The following is a 20,072-nucleotide window of genomic DNA, read 5'->3' on the forward strand; positions in this document are numbered from 1 at the left end:
GACAGACACACTGCTGTTAACTGTACAGACTTTAATCTCTGAATTATAATCAGACAATTAGTCTATTTGATCTTTTTTTGGCCAATCATATTTGGGCCTTATATCAGTGTTTTGCTTTTAATTACATTTTCTGTGCTTAATGCTTGATCTGGTGGATTTAAGGCAGATGTGACATCCCTCTATTGCAAAGGTTGTGCATTTGGTTGGCAACAGATGTCTTGAATCAAGTGTTTTCATCTGAAATGTATTAAAATACTACATAGAATTTAGAGTTTTGAAGAGATACTGTAAGTTCTTTTTTTTTTTTGCATATTGCCTATTTTTACCACCACAACAGCAGTTGTTACCTCCAGCCTTTGAGTTGTGATATGCTTCAGTGATGCCAGTCTTGATTTTCCTATAAAGAGTAAGCAAAGTGCTGGTAGTACTCTTTTTATGGCAATACAGTGACATTTGAAGACAGAGATACATTTAAACATTTGATCAAAGAGTGGGCACGCTAAAATAGATGCCAGGGTTAGTACTGGCCCATTTCAGGCACGGAATGTTTTCTGCTTTTGTCATTGATCAAGAGAACTTACTACATGTAACAGTGCCATAACCATCTTCACTGGCATCTTCAAAATGCCACATTTGTATGAATTTTGTATGTCCAAACCATATGGGTTTGGTGCATCTACTTGCATTATATTCCTCAAATAGCTTTAAGTTATCTATCCATTTCTTTCCATTGCTGGATATACTTGACTTAATCCCATTGACATTCGTCTCTGCACAGGCTCCTTAACACTAGAATTACCAGAGTCTACGAAAAAACTCGTAGATCCGGCCCACCTTAAATCGCTTCTTAAATCCGTTCACACCTCTCCGCCAGCGTCTTTTGTCCTCTAAATGTGCTGATAAAAGACAAGCTGCCAGCAGCCGGCTATTCCATCCCCACTCCGACTTAGAACGTGAACGCACTTTTCCCAGCTCATGCCTTGATTAATTGTCTGGGAGTGAACTGGAGTTTTAGAGTTGAAATAATAGATAGTTATTTGGAACACACGCATTCCATGTGTGTACCGTTTCTATAGTAATCTATGTAAACACATTGTTAAAACAGAAACTTTTTCATATTTTAGTAATAAATGTTACAAAATGTAAGCATAAACTACAGAATGTGTAAAGCCCGAGTTCTTAAGATCAAGTAAACACTTCCACAAAAGCTTCACACACCATACAACAGTTTCCGTGGCGTAGCGCGCTAAGATTTGCCTCTCAGAGCGAGTAGCTTTTCTCTGCCTCACAAACATGAGTTCAGTTCCCCCCCAGGGATAAAGTGTTACTTCTTTTTTTTCTTTTTAACCTCAAACGGACATAAAATTTGTAAATTGGTATGCACTGTCAGTTAATGAGATCATTATATTTTCATGTGGGATGCTCCTTTTAAAATATTTTTTTAACAATTGAGACTGCAATTAACATGAACAACTGTCCTTATAACTTATTTTTTTCAAGATCCATAACACACAGACAGACAGAGCACTGCGTAATACAGAGACACAGGCAGAGATATACAAATAAACAGGGAAGGCACATGTACTGAAAGAAAAAAAAAATCAACATGTGCGTTGTTCCTGCAGCACTGAATAAGCTCACGCGCTCTAACATCACCCCTCCCCCCGATCTGGCTCTCTTAGTAACAGCACAAGTACAGACGCAAACCAAGTGTAATCAAGAGTCCCGGTTCGATCCCCACTCACTCCTAAATTTGCCGTTTTCAGTAGTAAGCTGCTCTTTTTGTTAATATTATACAGTGCACACATGCACTTGATTTGTGTCTGTACTTGCGCTGTTACTTAGAGAGTCAGATCGGGGGAGGGATGATGTTGGAGCGCGTGAGCTTATTCAGTGCTGCGGGAACAACGCACATGTTGATTTTTTTTTTCTTTCAGTACATGTGCCTTCCGGGTTTATTTGTATATCTCTGCCTGTCTGTGTCTGTATTACGCAGTGCTCTGTCTGTCTGTGTGTTATGGATCTTGAAAAAAATAAGTTATAAGGACAGTTGTTCATGTTAATTACAGTCTCAATTGTTAAAAAAATATTTTAAAAGGAGCATCCCACATGAAAATATAACGATCTCATTAACTGACAGTGCATACCAATTTACAAATTTTATGTCCGTTTGAGGTTAAAAAGAAAAAAAAGAAGTAACACTTTATCCCCAGCGGGGAATTGAACTCATGTTTGTGAGGCAGAGAAAAGCTACTTGCTCTGAGAGGCAAATCTTAGCGCGCTACACCACGGAAACTGTTGTAGGTTGTGTGAAGCTTTTGTGGAAGTGTTTATTTGATCTTAGGAACTCGGGCTTTACACATTCTATAGTTTATGCTTACATTTTGTAACATTTATTACTAAAATATGAAAAAGTTTCTGTTTTAACAATGTGTTTACACATATTACTGTAGAAACGGTACACACATGGAATGCGTGTGTTCCAAATAACGATCTATTATTTCAACTCTAAAACTCCAGTTCACTCCCAGACAATCAATCAAGGCATGAGCTGGGACAAGTGCGTTCACGTTCTAAGTCGGAGTGGGGATGGAATAGCCGGCTGCTGGCAGCTTGTCTTTTATCAGCACATTTAGAGGACAAAAGACGCTGGCGGAGAGGTGTGAACGGATTTAAGAAGCGATTTAAGGTGGGCCGGATCTACGAGTTTTTTCGTAGACTCTGGTAATTCTAGTGTTAACAGAAGCTCTGCAGGAAGTATATGCTAAAAATCCAGGAAGATCATATACTGAACTAACAACAGACAGAATCTTTTGGCAGCCTTATCTTGTAACTTTATCTGGAATTTGAAATGTCATGTTTTCATGCACCACTTGACATGACAGGACATTTTCTCTTGGGAGTTCTTTTCCTCAAGAGCTCCATTAACCTCTGAAATAGACATTAAGAGTCCCCTGCTTTTACTCACCCATTTGGTCAGAAAAACATTACTTCTCTTTCTATTACTATCACACTATTAAAAGTATGTTTTGCAGCTTATAGCCATCTGTTATTGGAAGATTGTCTCTTTCCTTTACAAAGCCACTGATTATACATTGAAGTATAGTCTTTATAACATGAGTTCTCTCTCCTTTACTGTGAATGGCTCACCATGGTTCATTGGCTTTAGGAATGTTAACACCTATTAATATACCAACCTCTGTATTTATAAATGGTTTATATACCTCCTCAAGATATGTCTATTTCATAATGTCCTCCTGCTCTGAAATAGTTTCTTTGATTTCTACATATAGACATTTTGTAAATGAATGTATATGTTATCCTCAAGACCACAAACTTACAAGTCTGATAAAATACATTTACATTTATTTATTTGGCAGAAGCTTTTATCCAAAATGACTTATAACAAAAGTAAACATACTCAAATAACACTAGGCTAGGGTCTGTTTGCTCAGCAAGTGTAATTGGACAGGTAACAAAATTTGATTGCCACAAGGGAAAAGTGGTAATAACTAATAATTTACAATCATAAAACATTGAGTTATCATTTTTCATTTAGCATCATCTTTACCCACTCTTCTGTGGAGAACTTGAGCTCTTTTTCCATAAAGGTTTAATATTTCTTGAAGATGTTCAATATAAATTGCTACTCTACTACCAGGATCAAAGAGTACATGTTTCTACATACCTCTCACTTGTTTTAGACTTTACCTTGACAGGGATCTTATATTATGCACATTCTTCTCCAACTCTGGTGAATTCACAGGTTCCTTTCTCCAGTTCCTCTTTATGGATGCAGCTCCATCCTCTTTGTTGATATGCCAGATGTTTTTGTGCTGAAGAAAACATCTGGCATTTCATTCTCTAGTTACAATTTTTACCAAGGTGCCCCATTTTGAGACATCAAAAGAATAAACATTTAGATTCTGCTTTTGTTAGGCAATTCTTTAATTTTATTTTCAACGAGACTGTGTATGTCATTGCAAAATAGCCACTTTTTTAAATGCACAAACAGCTGTCATATTATTTAGCGGTGGTGTTTTGAGTCCTATTTTTGGCAATTTTTGTAAGAAAACTGCTTCCTCTCTAGCCACATATCAGGGTTGATTTTTCCCTTGTCACTCTTTTCTTTTCTCTTTGCGGATGTACAGCTTTGCAGAATTTCAAACAATAGAAAAATTTAGACAAGAACAGGCAATTCAACCCAACAAAATTCACCATTCCTATCCACCTACTTTCTCCAAAATAACTTTGTCTAGTTTTGAAAGACCCCAAAGTTCTAGTGTCTACTACATCTATTGGCAACTTATTCCATGTGTCTCTGGTTCTCTGTGTGAAGAAACATTGCCATGTTTGTGTGAAAAAAAACTCTTAAAAAGTTTCCAACTGTGTTTGTGTGTTCTTGTTGAACTCATTTAAAAGTAACAGGCTGTATTGTTGTGGAATTTTGGCTTAATATAGCTGCTTTTTAGTGCCCCACCTGTAAAGCCTTAACTGTGCGTGGATAACTGCTTTAGGCAAAGAGATTTGCTAGCTCAGCATAAGCAGGCCAAAAGGTTTTGTTCAGACCTAACCTTCACCAGTGTCAATCACCAATGCAGGTGCCCGCTCACAGTGCTGCTTTTATTATTGAAGGTCCCCTCCAAAGCTGCTAACCGCTGTGGGAATATGGCAGTTACCCACACCAGGTGCTCTTATCGCTATACCTTGAATATATTGCTATGGAGATTTCTGTGTTCATTATTTTGGTTACTGTTAACTATGCTGTTTATATGAGTGTGTGGCATCTGCTTTGTAACGCCCCATGTGGACAGCTACCTCAAGCAAAGAGACTTACTAGCTGTGCAGGCCAAACGGTTGTCTTGAGCCTGAGCACCACCTGTTCTAATTAGCAAAACAGCTACCCACTTGTTTTCTTTTGAAGACATCACTTCTCAGCTGCTATCCCATGTGGGAATATGGCATTCAACACCTCCAGGTGCTCTTAACAATACACCTTGACCCAAATAAACAATATAAAATCAGTATTATTACAAAAAAGCAAAATTAATAAAAACTTGGTTAAACCGCTGGTGTTAAAAGTGGGACATACATCTCATCTGAAAAAAGTCTTAAAAGGGTTAGGAAAAGTATTTGAAAAAGAGTCATTAAAAGACCACAGAAATCTTGCCTGTTTCTTTGTGTTGTTCTTTCTTTTGTTTTTCCTATATCTGCTCTTCTGTCTACTGCTCTGCTCTGGACATTTTTTCTCAGCATGCACCCCAAATTTAAACACCTAACGTCTCAACGAATTAACAATGATTAAAAGAATAATCAATAAGTGCCTATTGCAGGCTGGTTCTCCATTTGGATCTTAATTACTCCAGGTCTGATACATTACAAAAGAGGTAATTGTAGCAATTTGTAACAAAGATTCTAAAAGATACAAGATTCAAATCTGTAAAGACACAATTTAAAATCAATCTATAGCAGTCTTTAAAACTGTTTAAAATGGGATTAAAGAGTCCAGAGTTTAAAAATCAAAAGATCCAAGTTTTCAATATAACCTAACATTCTATTAACCTTCATAATGACTTTTGAACAGCATGTAGACGTTGATAGTGACAAGTCCACTGTGACTCCTAAATCCTTCTTATAAGCAGTACTTTCAATTTTCAGACCCCCATTGTGTATTCAAATCTGACATTTTTACTTTGCAAGTGTAATACTTTACATTTATTTACATTAAATGTTATCTGCCACAAATCTAATCTGCTTCATCCGGTATACTATCAAAGCCAAGATATATATTATGTCTTTGTGTTGCAAATTTTAATTTTTTAGCAGATTCTAAATTATTTCCTTTTCCACCTGGCTTGGTATCATCTGCAGTCTTAACCAGCTTATTGTTTATATTCCTATCCCAATCATTTATATTCAGTATGTTAAAAAAAAAAAAAGCAGTGGCCCTAGCACTGACTCCTGATGGACGCCACTCTTAACATCACCTAATTCTGATAAGGCCCCTTGCACTATAACCATCTGCTTCCTGTGTTTAAGGCAATTATGCATTAATCTACACACTACACCCTAAACTCCCAGTTCTTTTAGTTTTATGCCCATGTGCTCATGTTTTCTGAAAGTCAAGACAAAGCATAGCATTTACACTATGTTGATCATAACCTTTTCTTGCTTCCTCATAGAATTCCAGCATATCAGTGAAACACGACCTACCTTGTCTGAACCCATTCTGATTGTTCAGTAAAATAATAAGTAATAGTAATAATAATAATACATTTTATTTACAGTCTATGAAAAAGCTTGGGAACACCTCTCAGCCTGCATAATAATTTACTCTACTTTCAACAAAAAAGATAACCGTGGTATGTCTTTCATTTCCTAGGAACATCTGAGTACTGGAGTGTTTTCCGAACAAAGATTTTTAGTGAAGCAGTATTTAGTTGTATGAAATTAATTCAAATGTGAAAAACTGGCTATGCAAAAATTTGGGTCCCTTTGTAATTTTGCTGATTTGAATGCATGTAACTGCTCAATACTGATTACTTGCAACACCAAATTGGTTGGATTAGCTCATTAAGCCTTAAGCTTCATAGACAGGTTTGTCCAGTCATGAGAAAAGGTATTTAAGGTGGTCAATTGCAAGTTGTGCTTCCCTTTGACTCTCCTCTGAAGTGTGACAGCATGGGACACTCAAAGCAATTCTCAAAATATCTGAAAACAAAGATTGTTCAGTATCATGGTTTAGGGGAAGGCTACAAAAAGCTATCTCAGAGGTTTAAACTGTCAGCTGTAAAGAATGTAATCAGGAAATGGAAGGCCACAGGCACAGTTGGTGTTAAACCCAGGTTTGGCAGGCCAAGAAAAATACAAGAGCGGCATATGTGCAGGATTGTGAGAATGGTTACAGACAACCCACAGATTACCTCCAAAGACCTGCAAGAACATCTTGCTGCAGATGCTCTATCTGTACATCGTTCTACAATTCAGCACAATTTGCACAAAGAACATTTGTATGGCAGGGTGATGAGAAAGAAGCCGTTTCTGCACTCACGCTGTAGCAACCGCAAAATACAGGAACGCGATTCCTACACTTCACAACCCGACAGGGGAGTGGACGATGTTTGAAGGTTACAATAGCATTACCATATTCGGTCCTCATCCCCTCTTGCCCCTATGCCCCCTTAAATAATTGGCAAAAAATAAAACGCAACAGGAAGTGGGAATGATAAATATATTAACATTTGCTGTTTACATTTACATGCCCGGTGCCTGAGTGCTCATTAGTGAACCACTTCCCCAGACGCCCTCCCCAGCGCCCAAATCCTAACCCCCGGTTTGACACAGACAATAAAAAAAAATAAATAAATAATAAAAAAAAAACTGTTCTTTGAGAACACAAAAGAAAGAATTAACTTAGTCCACAATATAAGAAAACAAGAAACCCTGCAGTTCAGTTCCTCCCATATGGCAGGAGGTATCACAACAGTCCTTTGGCGAAATGGCTTCTCCGCGGACTATCACGAAGAATGCAAACTCAGGGATCCGACTCACCAGACGGGAGCACACGGAGAACACCAGTACCTGGCCTCTTCTCGGGGATTCGTCACTTGATTATTTCTTAGGGGTGGCCACCCATAAATAGCAGACGTCCCTGGGTGAAGTAAGATCCTGAATAATTCTTTGAGCGTGGATAGTTGACGCCTTGCCTTCAGCCTTATCCTTCATTTTTTTCTCTCTTTCTCCTTGATCCGCCATTCCCCTTAAAAAGAAAAAGTTTCCCGCCGAAAATCCTTGCCCCTCTCAGTTGTTATGGAAACCTCACGCCGGAAACAGGCAGCTGGAAAATTTACTCAGGCGGGATCCTCCCAGACTGGTGCCTGAAGGGCTATTTAAAACACCCAACCAGCCAACATTATAAAGTGACGGACAATCCAGAAGGCCAACCCGACTGTCCGTTATGTAGCCTTGCTACATAATTCCCCCCCCCACAGGTTTCCCCAAGGGGGGACCGTAATATGGTTTAATGCTACTTAACATTAACCGTATCTATTTTGGACTCAGAGTTAGTCCCTTTCTGTACCCGGTAATTATTCGGTCCAAGCTGCTTTAAAATAATAGCTGGTCCTAGCCATTTGGGCGCAAGCTTAGAGGTAAATTTACGAGCAGCATCAGACAAGTGATGAGTTCGAACTCAGACCAAGTCTCCCCCCTCGTAGTGCACTTTCCGATGACGGGCATTGTGATACTTGGCTTGTCTTGAGGTTGACCTCACCAGCCTAGCCTGTACCTTCTTTCGTTAACTCCTCTAGGGTTGCCAGCGTACGATATTGGGGAGTATCTGGCAAAGGGACGGATTCCATTAACCGATCGAGTGGGCCTCTGATTTGACGACCCAGGGCAACCAGTGCAGGAGTTTCACCCAACGCCTCGTGCTCCGCCGTGTTAATGGCAAACCGTAATTCAGGAAGCCATTTGTCCCAGTCTTGATGACAATCTCCAACGTAGGATGCAACCATTGTTTTTAGGGTCCGGTTCACCCTCTCTGTTAGATTGCTCTGGGGATGGTATGCTGTTGTCAATCTTCGCTTTACACCCCAAGCTAAATATAACCTTTCCATTATTTCACTGGTGAACTGAGGACCACGGTCCGATACAATGAACTTGGGGACCCCCCACCGAGTGAAAATCTCATTCTTTAAGAGGGTGCAGATCCGGTGAGTCTTAGCATCGGGCAGAGCAAAAAGCTCTACCCATTTAGAAAAATAGTCTACTACCACCATCAATATAGTTTTCTTGGTGGTAGAAGATGGCAGTGGTCCCATAAAGTCGACTCCCAACATCTCTCCTGGCTCCGAAGGAATCATGGATTGAAGCTCCCCTGCTGGTTTACCAGGTGGAGTTTTATACTTTTGACAGATCTGACACTTTTTAACATAGTCCCACACATCTCTGCGGACCGACGGCCACCATGCCACTTCTAGTAACCTCAGTAGGGTTTTTAACTTCCCCAGGTGTCCACCAAAAGGGCTATTGTGATAATAGTGTAGAAATTCCAGTATATATTTTTCTGGGAGTACCATTTGGAGCTTGGTGCCCCTGCTCTTATATGGTATGGACCTATAAAGCACCCCTTGTAGCTCCTTGAAATGAATGCGGCCAGGTTCAGCCTTAGCAACACTCTCCTTAAGCTCCAAGCAGGCCGGACAGGTATCTTGAGCTTGTGCTATATCCTGTAAACTTAAAGGCAGGGCACACCACTGGCTTTGTGCTATAGCCATACACACCACCCCGGTCATCTCTGGTATTCTTGACAATGCATCAGAAACAATGTTGCTGCATCCCTCCCGGTAAAAAACTTTAAATGTAAATGATTGAAGGCGCAATACCCACTGGGTAAGGCGTGATGATACTTTGGGTTGATTAAAAATATAGGTCAGGGCATTGTGATCCGTATATACTTTAAATTCCACCCCTTCTACAAAATGATGCCATTTCTCTATTGCCCAAACCACAGCTAAGCACTCTTTTTCAGAAGCAGAATAGTTGATTTCAGGGCTTCTCAGACTCCTAGATGCATAGGCAATCACCTTCTCCATTCCATCCATATTTTGTGTGAGGACCGCCCCGAGCCCTACATTGCTAGCATCAGTGTGTACTTGGAAAGTTAACTGTTGGTTTGGTTGAGCCAGGATGGGCAGACATTGCAGTGCTGCCTTTAGTTGGTCCATCGCCTCCTGACACGGTGTGGTCCAGTTCCAGGAAATGTCCTTTTTCTTCAAGTGGTTGAGCGGGGCCACTATGTCAGCCATCTGTGGGATAAACTTATGATACCAGCCCACAAGAACAAGAAACCTTTGTAAATTTTGTAGATCAGAGGGCGGAGGGTAGTTTTGAATAGCCAAGGTTTTCTTAGGATCAACCTTAATGCCCTTTCCTGATACCACATGCCCTAAAAAATGAATCTGCGGTTGTGTGAGGTGACACTTCTTCACATTTAACGTCAGTTGGGCTTGCCCCAGTCACTGAAAGACAAGGTCCAAATCCCGGAGGTGTTGGTGAAGGTCAGGGGAGAAAACAATAATATCGTCTATACAGATAAAGCATATCTTCTCGATCAACCCACGCAAAACCTGCTCCATCAAACGCTGGAAATGTGCCCCGCATTCTTCAGGCCAAAAGGCAGGACCCGAAATTGGAACAAACCTTCTGGTGTGGAAACTGCGGCCTTATGTATGCTGCCTTCTGCCATTCGCACTTGCCAATAACCACTGCGTAGATCTAATGTACTAAAGATGGCCACTCCGTGCAGGGATTCCAAAATCTCCTGTACCTGAGGCATGGGGTATGCATCTAAGAGTGTCTTGGCATTAAGTCCCCTGTAGTCCACACAGAATCTGTATGTTCCATCTGCTTTCTTTATCAAAACTACAAGTGCCGCCCATGCTGATGATGAAGGCTCAATGATCCCTTGTTCCAACATCTTGCCGATATGTTCTTTAATAATCACTTTCCTTAGGGGCGAGACTCGATAAGTGCGATGACGCACCGGAACCTCATTCACAGTGTGGATGTCGTGGGTAACCACCCATATTGCCCCCAGCTTCTTCGTCCATACATTCGGCCATCGGCGAAGCAGAGGTTTAACTTCATCCAGCTGGTTTGAAACAATATCCGGATCTTTGGTCTCACAGGCCTCCAACTCTGCAGCATAAAATCCCAAATATGCAGTTCTTCCCGGACCTTTGCTACAAAGGGATGCTCCCCACTGCCTGGCACCATGTATTTTCTAAGATGGAAATGAATGGTCATCTTTACTGCAGTGATAAGGTCTAGACCAAGGAGCAAAGGCAATGACAGGTGCGCATCCTCTAGAATATAGGTTTCCATCCTCCAAGCCACATAATGCAGTAAATACCTCAGCGAGACCTTACCCAGGGCCCGGTGCTCAGTCCCATCGGCCATGATAAACTTAATGGTCGAGGTAGCCAGAAGTTTTTCGTTTTATCTGGCTATTTTGTTCCACCAGCTTTTCTGCATTAGTGTGAAATGGCAACCTGTATCTACTACTGTGTCCACACACCAGCCTCGAATATGGACTGGGATCACTAAGAGGGTAGCTATAGTGGATACTACTGAGAATCCTGCCTCAGTCTGTCCACCTTTTGATTGCTTAGTCGACTTTGTGGATTGGGTTTCCTTTTTACTGGCATGAACACTCTCCCAGTAGCCCTTGTTAGATGCCCAATCACGTTCGACTGCACACCCAACCTTTACCACACCATCCACGGTGGTCACAATCCCTCTCAGCCCCCCAGCCAAAAGGGTTGTTACAGGCAATCAATATTCAACGCACTACTTCCTCTTCCTTCATCTCAGGTCGCCATCTCAAACATAGAGCCCTATAATCATATGCAAAATCTCGGATGCTCTGTGTTGGAGCTTGAACTATGGACCGAAGTATTTCTTCCAATTCAGTCTCATAATCTTCTGGGAGAAACACCTCCAGGAAATCCTTCGTAAAAGCATCCCAGGTGTGGATGGTCTGTTTGCTTGCCTGCCACCAACTTTTCGCAGGTCCCTTCAAAGAGGCATTAATCACCCTCAAAAGTTCATCTTCCCCCATTGGAGCAACAGACAGAAAAGCATCTGCCTGTTCAACGAAATTAATTATGTCCTCTGAGGTATACGACTCTCCCAATTTAGGAAACTCCATGCAAAGGGACGGTATGGCTGGCGGAGTACACGAATGCACAGTGTGGGCTGCCTCCCGGGGAGTGGAATGCGCATTCACTGATCCAAATGAACGCAGATTATTCCGCACTTCGCGCCGAAGATGTTCCTTCCATAGCTGATCACGCCTCTCCAGGCATTGCACAACATCCCGCTCCAGCCCAATAATCTGCTCCTCCACATATTCTCGCAGTTTTTCCATCGAGTCATCTATATAATTTCGCAAAGCATCTTTGCGAGATAGGGTGCTGTCAGCCATGGATGAGATCCGCTCGTCAAGTGCTTTGATCCGTTCCGTAATCTCAGCAAGCAGGGGCGGAGCGCCATCGTTATCCGCCTCATCAGGTCTGGGCGAATCACTCAGGTGCATCGATTGAAGCAGGCTTGCTCTCTCTCGGACGGCCGAATGTGCCTTCACCATAACGTGGCTACCACTTCTTCACACAAGGAGTCACTTGGCGGGGCAATCGCCTGCCCCGATTGCCATAATGACATCATGGATGATTGAATTGTTTTTTTTTTTTTGTTTTTTATTTAAAGAATGGACTAAAAGGGAACCAAAATATGACAGATGCTTCTTATACCTCCTCAGAGAGGGCACCACTCTGTAGCAACCGCAAAATACAGGAACGTGATTCCTACACTTCACAACCTGACAGGGGAGTGGACGATGTTTGAAGGTTGCAATAGCATTACCATATTCGGTCCTCGTCCCCTCTTGCCCCTATGCCCCCTTAAATAATTGGCAAAAAATAAAACGCAACAGGAAGTGGGACTGATAAATATATTAACATTTGCTGTTTACATTTACTTGCCCGGTGCCTGAGTGCTCATTAGTGAACCACTTCCCCAGACGCCCTCCCCAGCGCCCAAATCCTAACCCCCGGTTTGACACAGACAATAAAAAAAAAAAAAAGTAAATAATAAAAAAAAACTGTTCTTTGAGAACGCAAAAGAAAGAATTAACTTAGTCCACAATATAAGAAAACAAGAAACCCTGCAGTTCAGTTCCTCCCGTATGGCAGGAGGAAACACAACAGTCCTTTGGCGAAATGGCTTCTCCACGGACTATCACGAAGAATGCAGACTCAGGGATCTGACTCACCAGATGGGAGCACCTGGAGAACACCAGTACCTGGTCTCTTCTCGGGGATTCGTCACTTGATTATTTCTTCGGGGTGGCCATCCATAAATAGCAGACGTCCCTGGGTGAAGTAAGATCCTGAATAATTCTTTGAGTGTGGATAGTCGACGCCTTGCCTTCAGCCTTATTCTTCCTTTTTTTCTCTCTCTTTCCTTGATCCACCATTCCCCTTAAAAAGAAAAAGTTTCCCGCCGAAAATCCTTGCCCCTCTCGGTTGTTATGGAAACCTCATGCCGGCAACAGGCAGCTGGAAAATTTACTCGGGCGGGATCCTCCCAGACTGGGACGTCACCAAAGGTGTCTGAAGGGCTATTTAAAACACCCTCCCAGCCAACATTATAAAGTAACAGACAATCCAGAAGGCCAACCTGACTGTCTGTTATGTAGCCTTGCTACAACGCCACAAAGAGTCACTTATTGTATGCAAGTACTCATTTAGACAAGCCAGATTAATTTTTGAACAAACTGCTTTGGACTGATGAGACAAAAATTGAGTTATTTGGTCATAACAAAAAGCGCTTTGCATGGCGGAAGAAGAACACTGCATTCCAAGAAAAACACCTGCTACCTACTGTAAAATTTGGTGGAGGTTCCATCATGCTGTGGGGCCCTTGTTAAAGTCGAGGGTCGGATGAATTCAACCCAATATCAACAAATTTTTCAGGATAATTTTCAAGCATCAGTCACAAAGTTGAAGTTACGCAGAGGTTGGATATTCCAACAAGACAATGACCCAAAACACAGTTCGAAATCTACAAAGGCATTCATGCAGAGGGAGGAGTGCAATGTTCTGGAATGGCCGTCACAGTCCCCTGACTTGAACATCGTCGAAAATCTATGGGATGATTTGAAGCAGCCTGTCCATGCTCGGCAGCCATCAAATTTAACTGAACTGGAGAGATTTTGTATGGAAGAATGGTCAAAAATACCTCCATCCAGATACTCATCAAAGGCTATAGGAGGCGTCTAGAGGCTGTTATATTTGCCAAAGGAGGCTCAACTAAGTATTAATGTAATATCTCTGTTGGGGTGCCCAAATTTATGTACCTGTCTAATTTTGTTATGATGCATATTGCATATTTTCTGTTAATCCAATAAACTTAATGTCACTGCTGAAATACTACTGTTTCCATAAGGCATGTCCTATATTAAAGGGAAGTTTCTACTTTGAAAGCTCAGCCAATGATAAACAAAAATCCAATGAATTAAGAGGGGTTCCCAGACTTTTTCATATGACTGTCTTTAGCACCTTTCCCATGCTCAAGGCGCTTCACACAGTCTCAGAAAGAACAGCAGGGAGTATGTAACATTTAATACAAATATTTTCTGCATAGAACACTAAAACAGATAAATACAGGATATACAAAGCATTAAATAGAATTAAAAAAAACAATAAACCGGAGTAAAATACTAAATTCAATACTAGAAGAAAAGCCTGTACAAATAATATAATTTGTGATATAACACCCACACGCAAATTTTCCTGAGCATCTGGGCAGAGAGGTAAACTGCTTGAAGGGGCAGAATGTTAGGTTAAGTTAAAAGCCTTCCCGAACTGATGAGGTTTATATTGTTTTTAAAAGAATGAATTGAGTCAGCTGATCTAACTAATTCCAAAGTCTGGGTGCTATACAGCTGAAGGCCCTGCCGCCCACAGAGTGGTTAGTGTGTGGCAAAACAAGATTGTTAGAATCAGAGGACCATGGTGGGTGAACAGGAGCATACTGTAGTGATTGGGAATATCACTGATGTAGTCTGGTGCAAGGCCATTTAAAGCTTTAATGGTTAATACAGTAATTAAATTTAATATTCAATCCTGTAAGACACAGAGAGCTAGTGAAGGTGAAGCAGGATGGGTGTTTTGTGCGGATTGTTGTTGTTTTGTGTTGTGTAAGGACTCTTGCAGCAGAGTTTTGAGTCAACTGGAGTTGTGATATAAGATTTCGAGGGGCTTGTACTTTTACAGGTAGGGAGTTATAATAATTAATGTGATAAAAGCATGGACAAGTTTCTCAGCATTGGTAAAGGAGAGTGATGAACAAACACAGGATATGTTACAGAGGTAGATGTAAGAAAGTTTCTTAAGCCACTCAAGGACAGAGCCAGCGATACCCAGAATGTTCTTCATTCTGGACTGTAAAACATCAGGCTTGACAGCACTGAGGTCTAGCAGAATTAATATGCTAGTTTGTCCAGAGTCTGCTGCCAAAGTAAATCATTCATTATCCGAAGAATGGCAGTTTCACAGCAGTTCTGCACTCTGAAACCAGACTGGAAGGGTCCCATCAGTTTATTAGACATTAAGTAATTAGTGAGTTTGGAGGCTACACCATGATCATGAACTGTTGACAGAAAAGGTAAATTCGAAATAGGTCAACAGTTGTCAGTATCAAGACTAAACCTTTTTAACATTGGAGTTACAGAAGTGATTTTAAAAGTGGATGGAACAAAGCCAAAGTCAAGAGATGTATTGTTGTTGTTGTAACAGTCCAGATTATGGCATGAAGGCAGGATTTAAGAAGTATGGTAAAACTCTAGTTTTCACCATTTGTTGTTTAATCTGTTCCTTAATAATTCCTTTTGTTAATTAATCTGTAAGCTTACTTTGCTTGGACCTGCACAACCACCCTTTTTATATAACGGGATAGTGTTTGCCCTGTTCTAGACTTTGGAATAACCACAGTGTGCAGTGACATCCTAAAAACATGTGTCATGGGTTTATACAAGTACTCACTAACCTCTTCAGGGGCTCGAGGATAAATGTTATTTGGTCCTAGTAATTTGTTTTGTTTGATTTCAGCCAAATGTTTATTATGTCTTTGTGTTGCAGGTTGTTTCTGTTTATATTTTAACATTTTGTTTTGTATTTATGTTACATTTTTAATCTGTTTTTTATAACTATTCTATAACATGCTGGGCTCTTAAGTTGAAGTTTGCTGAATACAAATTATTTGAATAATACCAGTTTAATTCAATATTCTTTTTATACACTGTCTCAGTGTTTTTCTTTCATGCTTATAGCTATGAATGTAAGTTCTGTTACAGATGCAGTTGCCTTTTATTGATAAGAATTTGTTTAAAATGAGCAGGAGGTGTCTTCATAATTTTCACTAACTGCAGACATATATCTAGTGTTGCAACATGTCTTTCCAAATGCACAGATTTTTGAATGATCCTAATTACACTTGAATTGTTTCTTTGTTCAAATTGATAATTTTAGTTGTATAAACTTCATCACATGAATAGTATATTATCACATGAAGAGTTTGACTTAACAATGTTTAGTTAAAGTATAAAATAATAAAAGAGCAAAATATTGAATCAAAAAGTTATATCTACATTTTTCCACTTTTATTTCTTGTCAGCCTTCTCTTGGAGTTGCTAAGCCCAACCATGCCCTCCTTTATGTTATCATAGGACCAGTCGGACCTTACTTTACTACAGGGGCATTTAATCCTGTTTCTCTTCTTGCTGACCCACGATTTGTTAGAGCCTGGAAGGGTGGAGTTGGAGACTGCAAAATGGGCGGGTTAGTAGAATTCCAAATGTATATATTATTACTTAATAAGTATTTTCTCTCCAGCACTTTTAAATAGTTTTTTCCTTGATAAATCCCTACAGGAACTATGGTCCCACCATCTACGTGCAAAATGAGGCTGCACGGCTTGGCTGTCAGCAGGCTCTGTGGCTTTATGGACCAGACCATGAAATCACTGAGGTTGGCACAATGAACCTTTTCATCTACTGGAAGAACACTAATGGAGGTGTGTGTATCTATTGTATATTAAGGTGGTTTCTTTGAATTCCAAATAATCTTGCTTGAATCTCTGCTTTCTAGCTTTATTTCTAGATTTTTAGATTTTTGTTCTTTTGAATAACTTGTATCAGACTGTGTATTTAGTTTTACACCCTATCGCCATTTTCTTATTCTGTGATCTTCCCCTAGAGGTGTGGTAGTTGGTAGTCATAAGTGAATGGGATAACAAATTCCATGTAATGTTCAGTAAAACTGCAGTGAAATATCACATTGCTTTGAATACAGTACACCTTCGAAATTCACGGGGGTTACGTTCCTAGAACCCCCGAGAATTGTGAAAAACCGCGAATTAAGGATGTGGTTAAAAAAAATGCCTATTTTTATAGTTGAAACCTAAATATGCCCCCAAAACACTTTAATTTCATTTCAAACTCTGAAATTTTAATGGAACACATTTTTTTTTCATGCAAAGAGCATCACAAATTACTGCAACACTGATTATTTTACACACTGCCAATGAACTGTAAAAACTATTTTAAAAACTACTGGAACAATATGTGCAAGGTGCAACTGACGCCATTGATGAAATTCAGTAAGTCACCGAGCCAACTGCGCTTGAACTGTATGCAAGCTAGCACACAGAGGTAAACGCTGATGCTGGCAGGCTAATCTAGTGCAGCGGCTCAATCCCAGAGACAGTGAGGCTGCAGTGCTGTAGGGGCCGGCAGTGGTCATGAGCTGGCTGCTCAACGAATGTAAGGCACTGAATGATCAGCTCCGGTGTGCTGGTAAATTCCACTGGGAACTGACAATAGCCGGTTGCGGCGTTCCATGAATGTACATCGTCAAATATACTCGGCTCCTACGTGCTGGCAGATGGCACTGGGAAACGACTACAGCCAGTTTCGGCGGTTTAAGGATTAAGAAGAACAAAACGGAAAACACTTGAACACTCAGCTGGAGATGCATCACAGGGCAACAGTCAATCAGCAGCAAGGAGAAATGAATAACGTTTTGGCAGTCTGGTGCCGCTAAGATGCACTCTCGAGAAGACAGTGATTTATTTATTTTTATGGTGGAGATTCCAGGGACGCGCCCACGCTTGACCCGACCCGCACGCACTCACAAACAGAGACAAAAACAAAGCACACCAGTAATCAAACAGCAAATAAAGAATGTAATGAAAACAATGAATCCACCCCTGTTCCCCTTACGGCGATTATACATTAAATACAACAAAGCACCAACAAAACACATGCAGTAAGTCCATGAAAAATGGCAACAGATGAAATGTAATGATGAAGATAGATAGTCCAGAGATCCGCATGTTGAATGGGAATGTAAAGATAGTCCTACCGGTAGTTCCTGAAATGGTGAAGACAGGTGGACGGGTTCAGGAGCGCTTCTTTCTTCGCAGGATAGCAATGAATCCACTTACAGTCCTCATGTACACAGGCAGACGGCAGACAATCCAGACACCAACCATGAAACGATCCAGAACAAAACGAATAAGTACAGGTAACCCAACAGAAGGCAGGCAGAGAGGCAGGAAGTTGAAACACAAATTACAAACACTTCTTTTTTTTCTTTTGGTTACCGGCCCCGTTTTTAAAAGCGGCGCTGACATCCCTTGACCCCAACAGCCTCTTCACCCTCAGCAGAAGACCAATCGGAGCCACTGCAGGAACCGCTGGGAGTTACAGTTTCAATTTCTAGTAGAGTACGCTCTCTGATTGGCTAATTTTATCATCCCAAGCTGCGTTATCCTCTACGGTTGCTTCCTTTTCTCTGTACAGTGCAGTATTGCCACAAAAAAGCCATAAAAAATTGCGGAGGATATTTGCGGTTTCCGCTAACAATTATTAGTTAGGTTCTAAGGAAAAATCTGCGAAAGACTGAGGCCATGAACCCTGAACCGCGTCTTCGCGGGGGTCTACTGTATAATCAAATACAATGTATTGTAAAAACTCAAATGTTCATCCTACATATTTCAAAAAATGACCTCTTGTTTAAGGTCTAATGGACACAATTCAAATCTGCAACATGTTTAACCTTCCCCAGCGAAGCCAAACTCTGTTTCAGAGGGAAGCAAATGTGCTTTATGCTAGTAAGGATAAGGTGTTGGTTATGTCTAAGGCAGAGAAATACAAAAAACAAGATGGAGGTGATCATGAGAGGAAGCATTTAAACAGTCTGACATTTGTACCCAGAAGTCAGTCCTATTGAATGTCAAAGCTAAACCACAACCCAAAAATCATAGTCTTCATTTTGGAAGCAAAATTTAGAAAACTGGGAATTCCGAAGAACACGGAATAACACACACACACACAAATAGGGTTTTCTTGGTATAACCACAGAAGATGCCAAATCCAAAGTGCTGATTTTTATAGTGTCACCAAGAGTGAAAGCAAAAGTAATTCACAATATTAATTAACATGTAATGAGGCCTTTTATTGTAATTGTATAGTTCATGTCTCAAGATATGAACTGCCTTACTGCTGAGCTTTAGAACTTTATACAAAAAATGCATGACTAGAGGTAAAAACAGGTTACTTAATGGTGAGCGCACACATCTTTGTTTTCTGTATCATTTAAACAATGGGTATTAGCAAAACAGGAAAAAAGGAAGCGGCTTGTCTCTATATTTTTTTCATAGTTCTAGTATACATAGGTAGAAATATTGCCAGTTTTCACATTTTAAAGCAATGATTATTATTTTCTTTATTTTCCACACTAATGACATCAGATTCATGAGTTTTTAGACTGTGCTTCGAAGCAACAGATGTAGTCTCATGACAGTGGCTACTTAAAGTGGTGCCACCTCAGGATAAACAAAATGGCAACAGAAAAGACACAAAATACTTTTCAAATAATTAGGAACAATTTCAAAAGGGAAAATAAATGCAAAAATCAGATTCCGTGCCTCCAAAAAAACATAATGGGAAATAATTCTTAAGAAAGGAATATGCCAATGTTCAGAAATGATGGCAGTGCCAATCATTTTAATGGATGAATAGGCTAAATATTTATTGCTCATGATAAATCTTAGTGCAGCTGTGTTTTACCCAAAATTACCAAAGTTCAGCAGCTCTACTATGCAAAATGAGATTCTGGCAAAAGCTTGATGCATTGAAATGATTCCACAGACATTTTAAAAACTTGGTATTGCAAGAAAAGAAAAGTGCTATTTAAGGCTTTATATCTTGTTTGTTTCTTTAAGTCCTTTCATACAGCTGAACCATTTTGAAAAGGTCAGAAAACTGTATGCCTATCCAATTTTCATACTGTAAATGGATCTTTCAGTCCCTGCTAGCATAGTTATACACACTGTATCTTAGTTATAGCTAGAAAGTCCTATCTCTTAATAACTTACAGGGGGTAAAAGACTAAACCATTATCTGTGGCAGTGAAAGAAAATTCTATTCTCTTCAAATTAAGCAA

The 20,072-nt window shown here is 40.4% G+C and overlaps 1 protein-coding gene across 1 annotated transcript in view; it reads left to right on the forward strand.

The window, feature by feature from the left end:
* The window catches only part of bcat2 (branched chain amino-acid transaminase 2, mitochondrial), a 322,343-nt gene that overhangs the window by 197,847 nt on the left and 104,424 nt on the right, over positions 1 to 20,072 (forward strand). Inside the window, exons 6-7 of the mRNA XM_028813656.2 lie at positions 16,240 to 16,403; positions 16,496 to 16,638. Of these exons, the coding sequence (XP_028669489.1) occupies positions 16,240 to 16,403; positions 16,496 to 16,638 (307 nt within the window). The remainder of the gene's footprint in view (positions 1 to 16,239; positions 16,404 to 16,495; positions 16,639 to 20,072) is intronic.

This window comes from Erpetoichthys calabaricus, chromosome 11 (assembly GCF_900747795.2).
Source record: "Erpetoichthys calabaricus chromosome 11, fErpCal1.3, whole genome shotgun sequence".
In the NCBI taxonomy this organism is placed as follows: domain Eukaryota; kingdom Metazoa; phylum Chordata; class Cladistia; order Polypteriformes; family Polypteridae; genus Erpetoichthys; species Erpetoichthys calabaricus.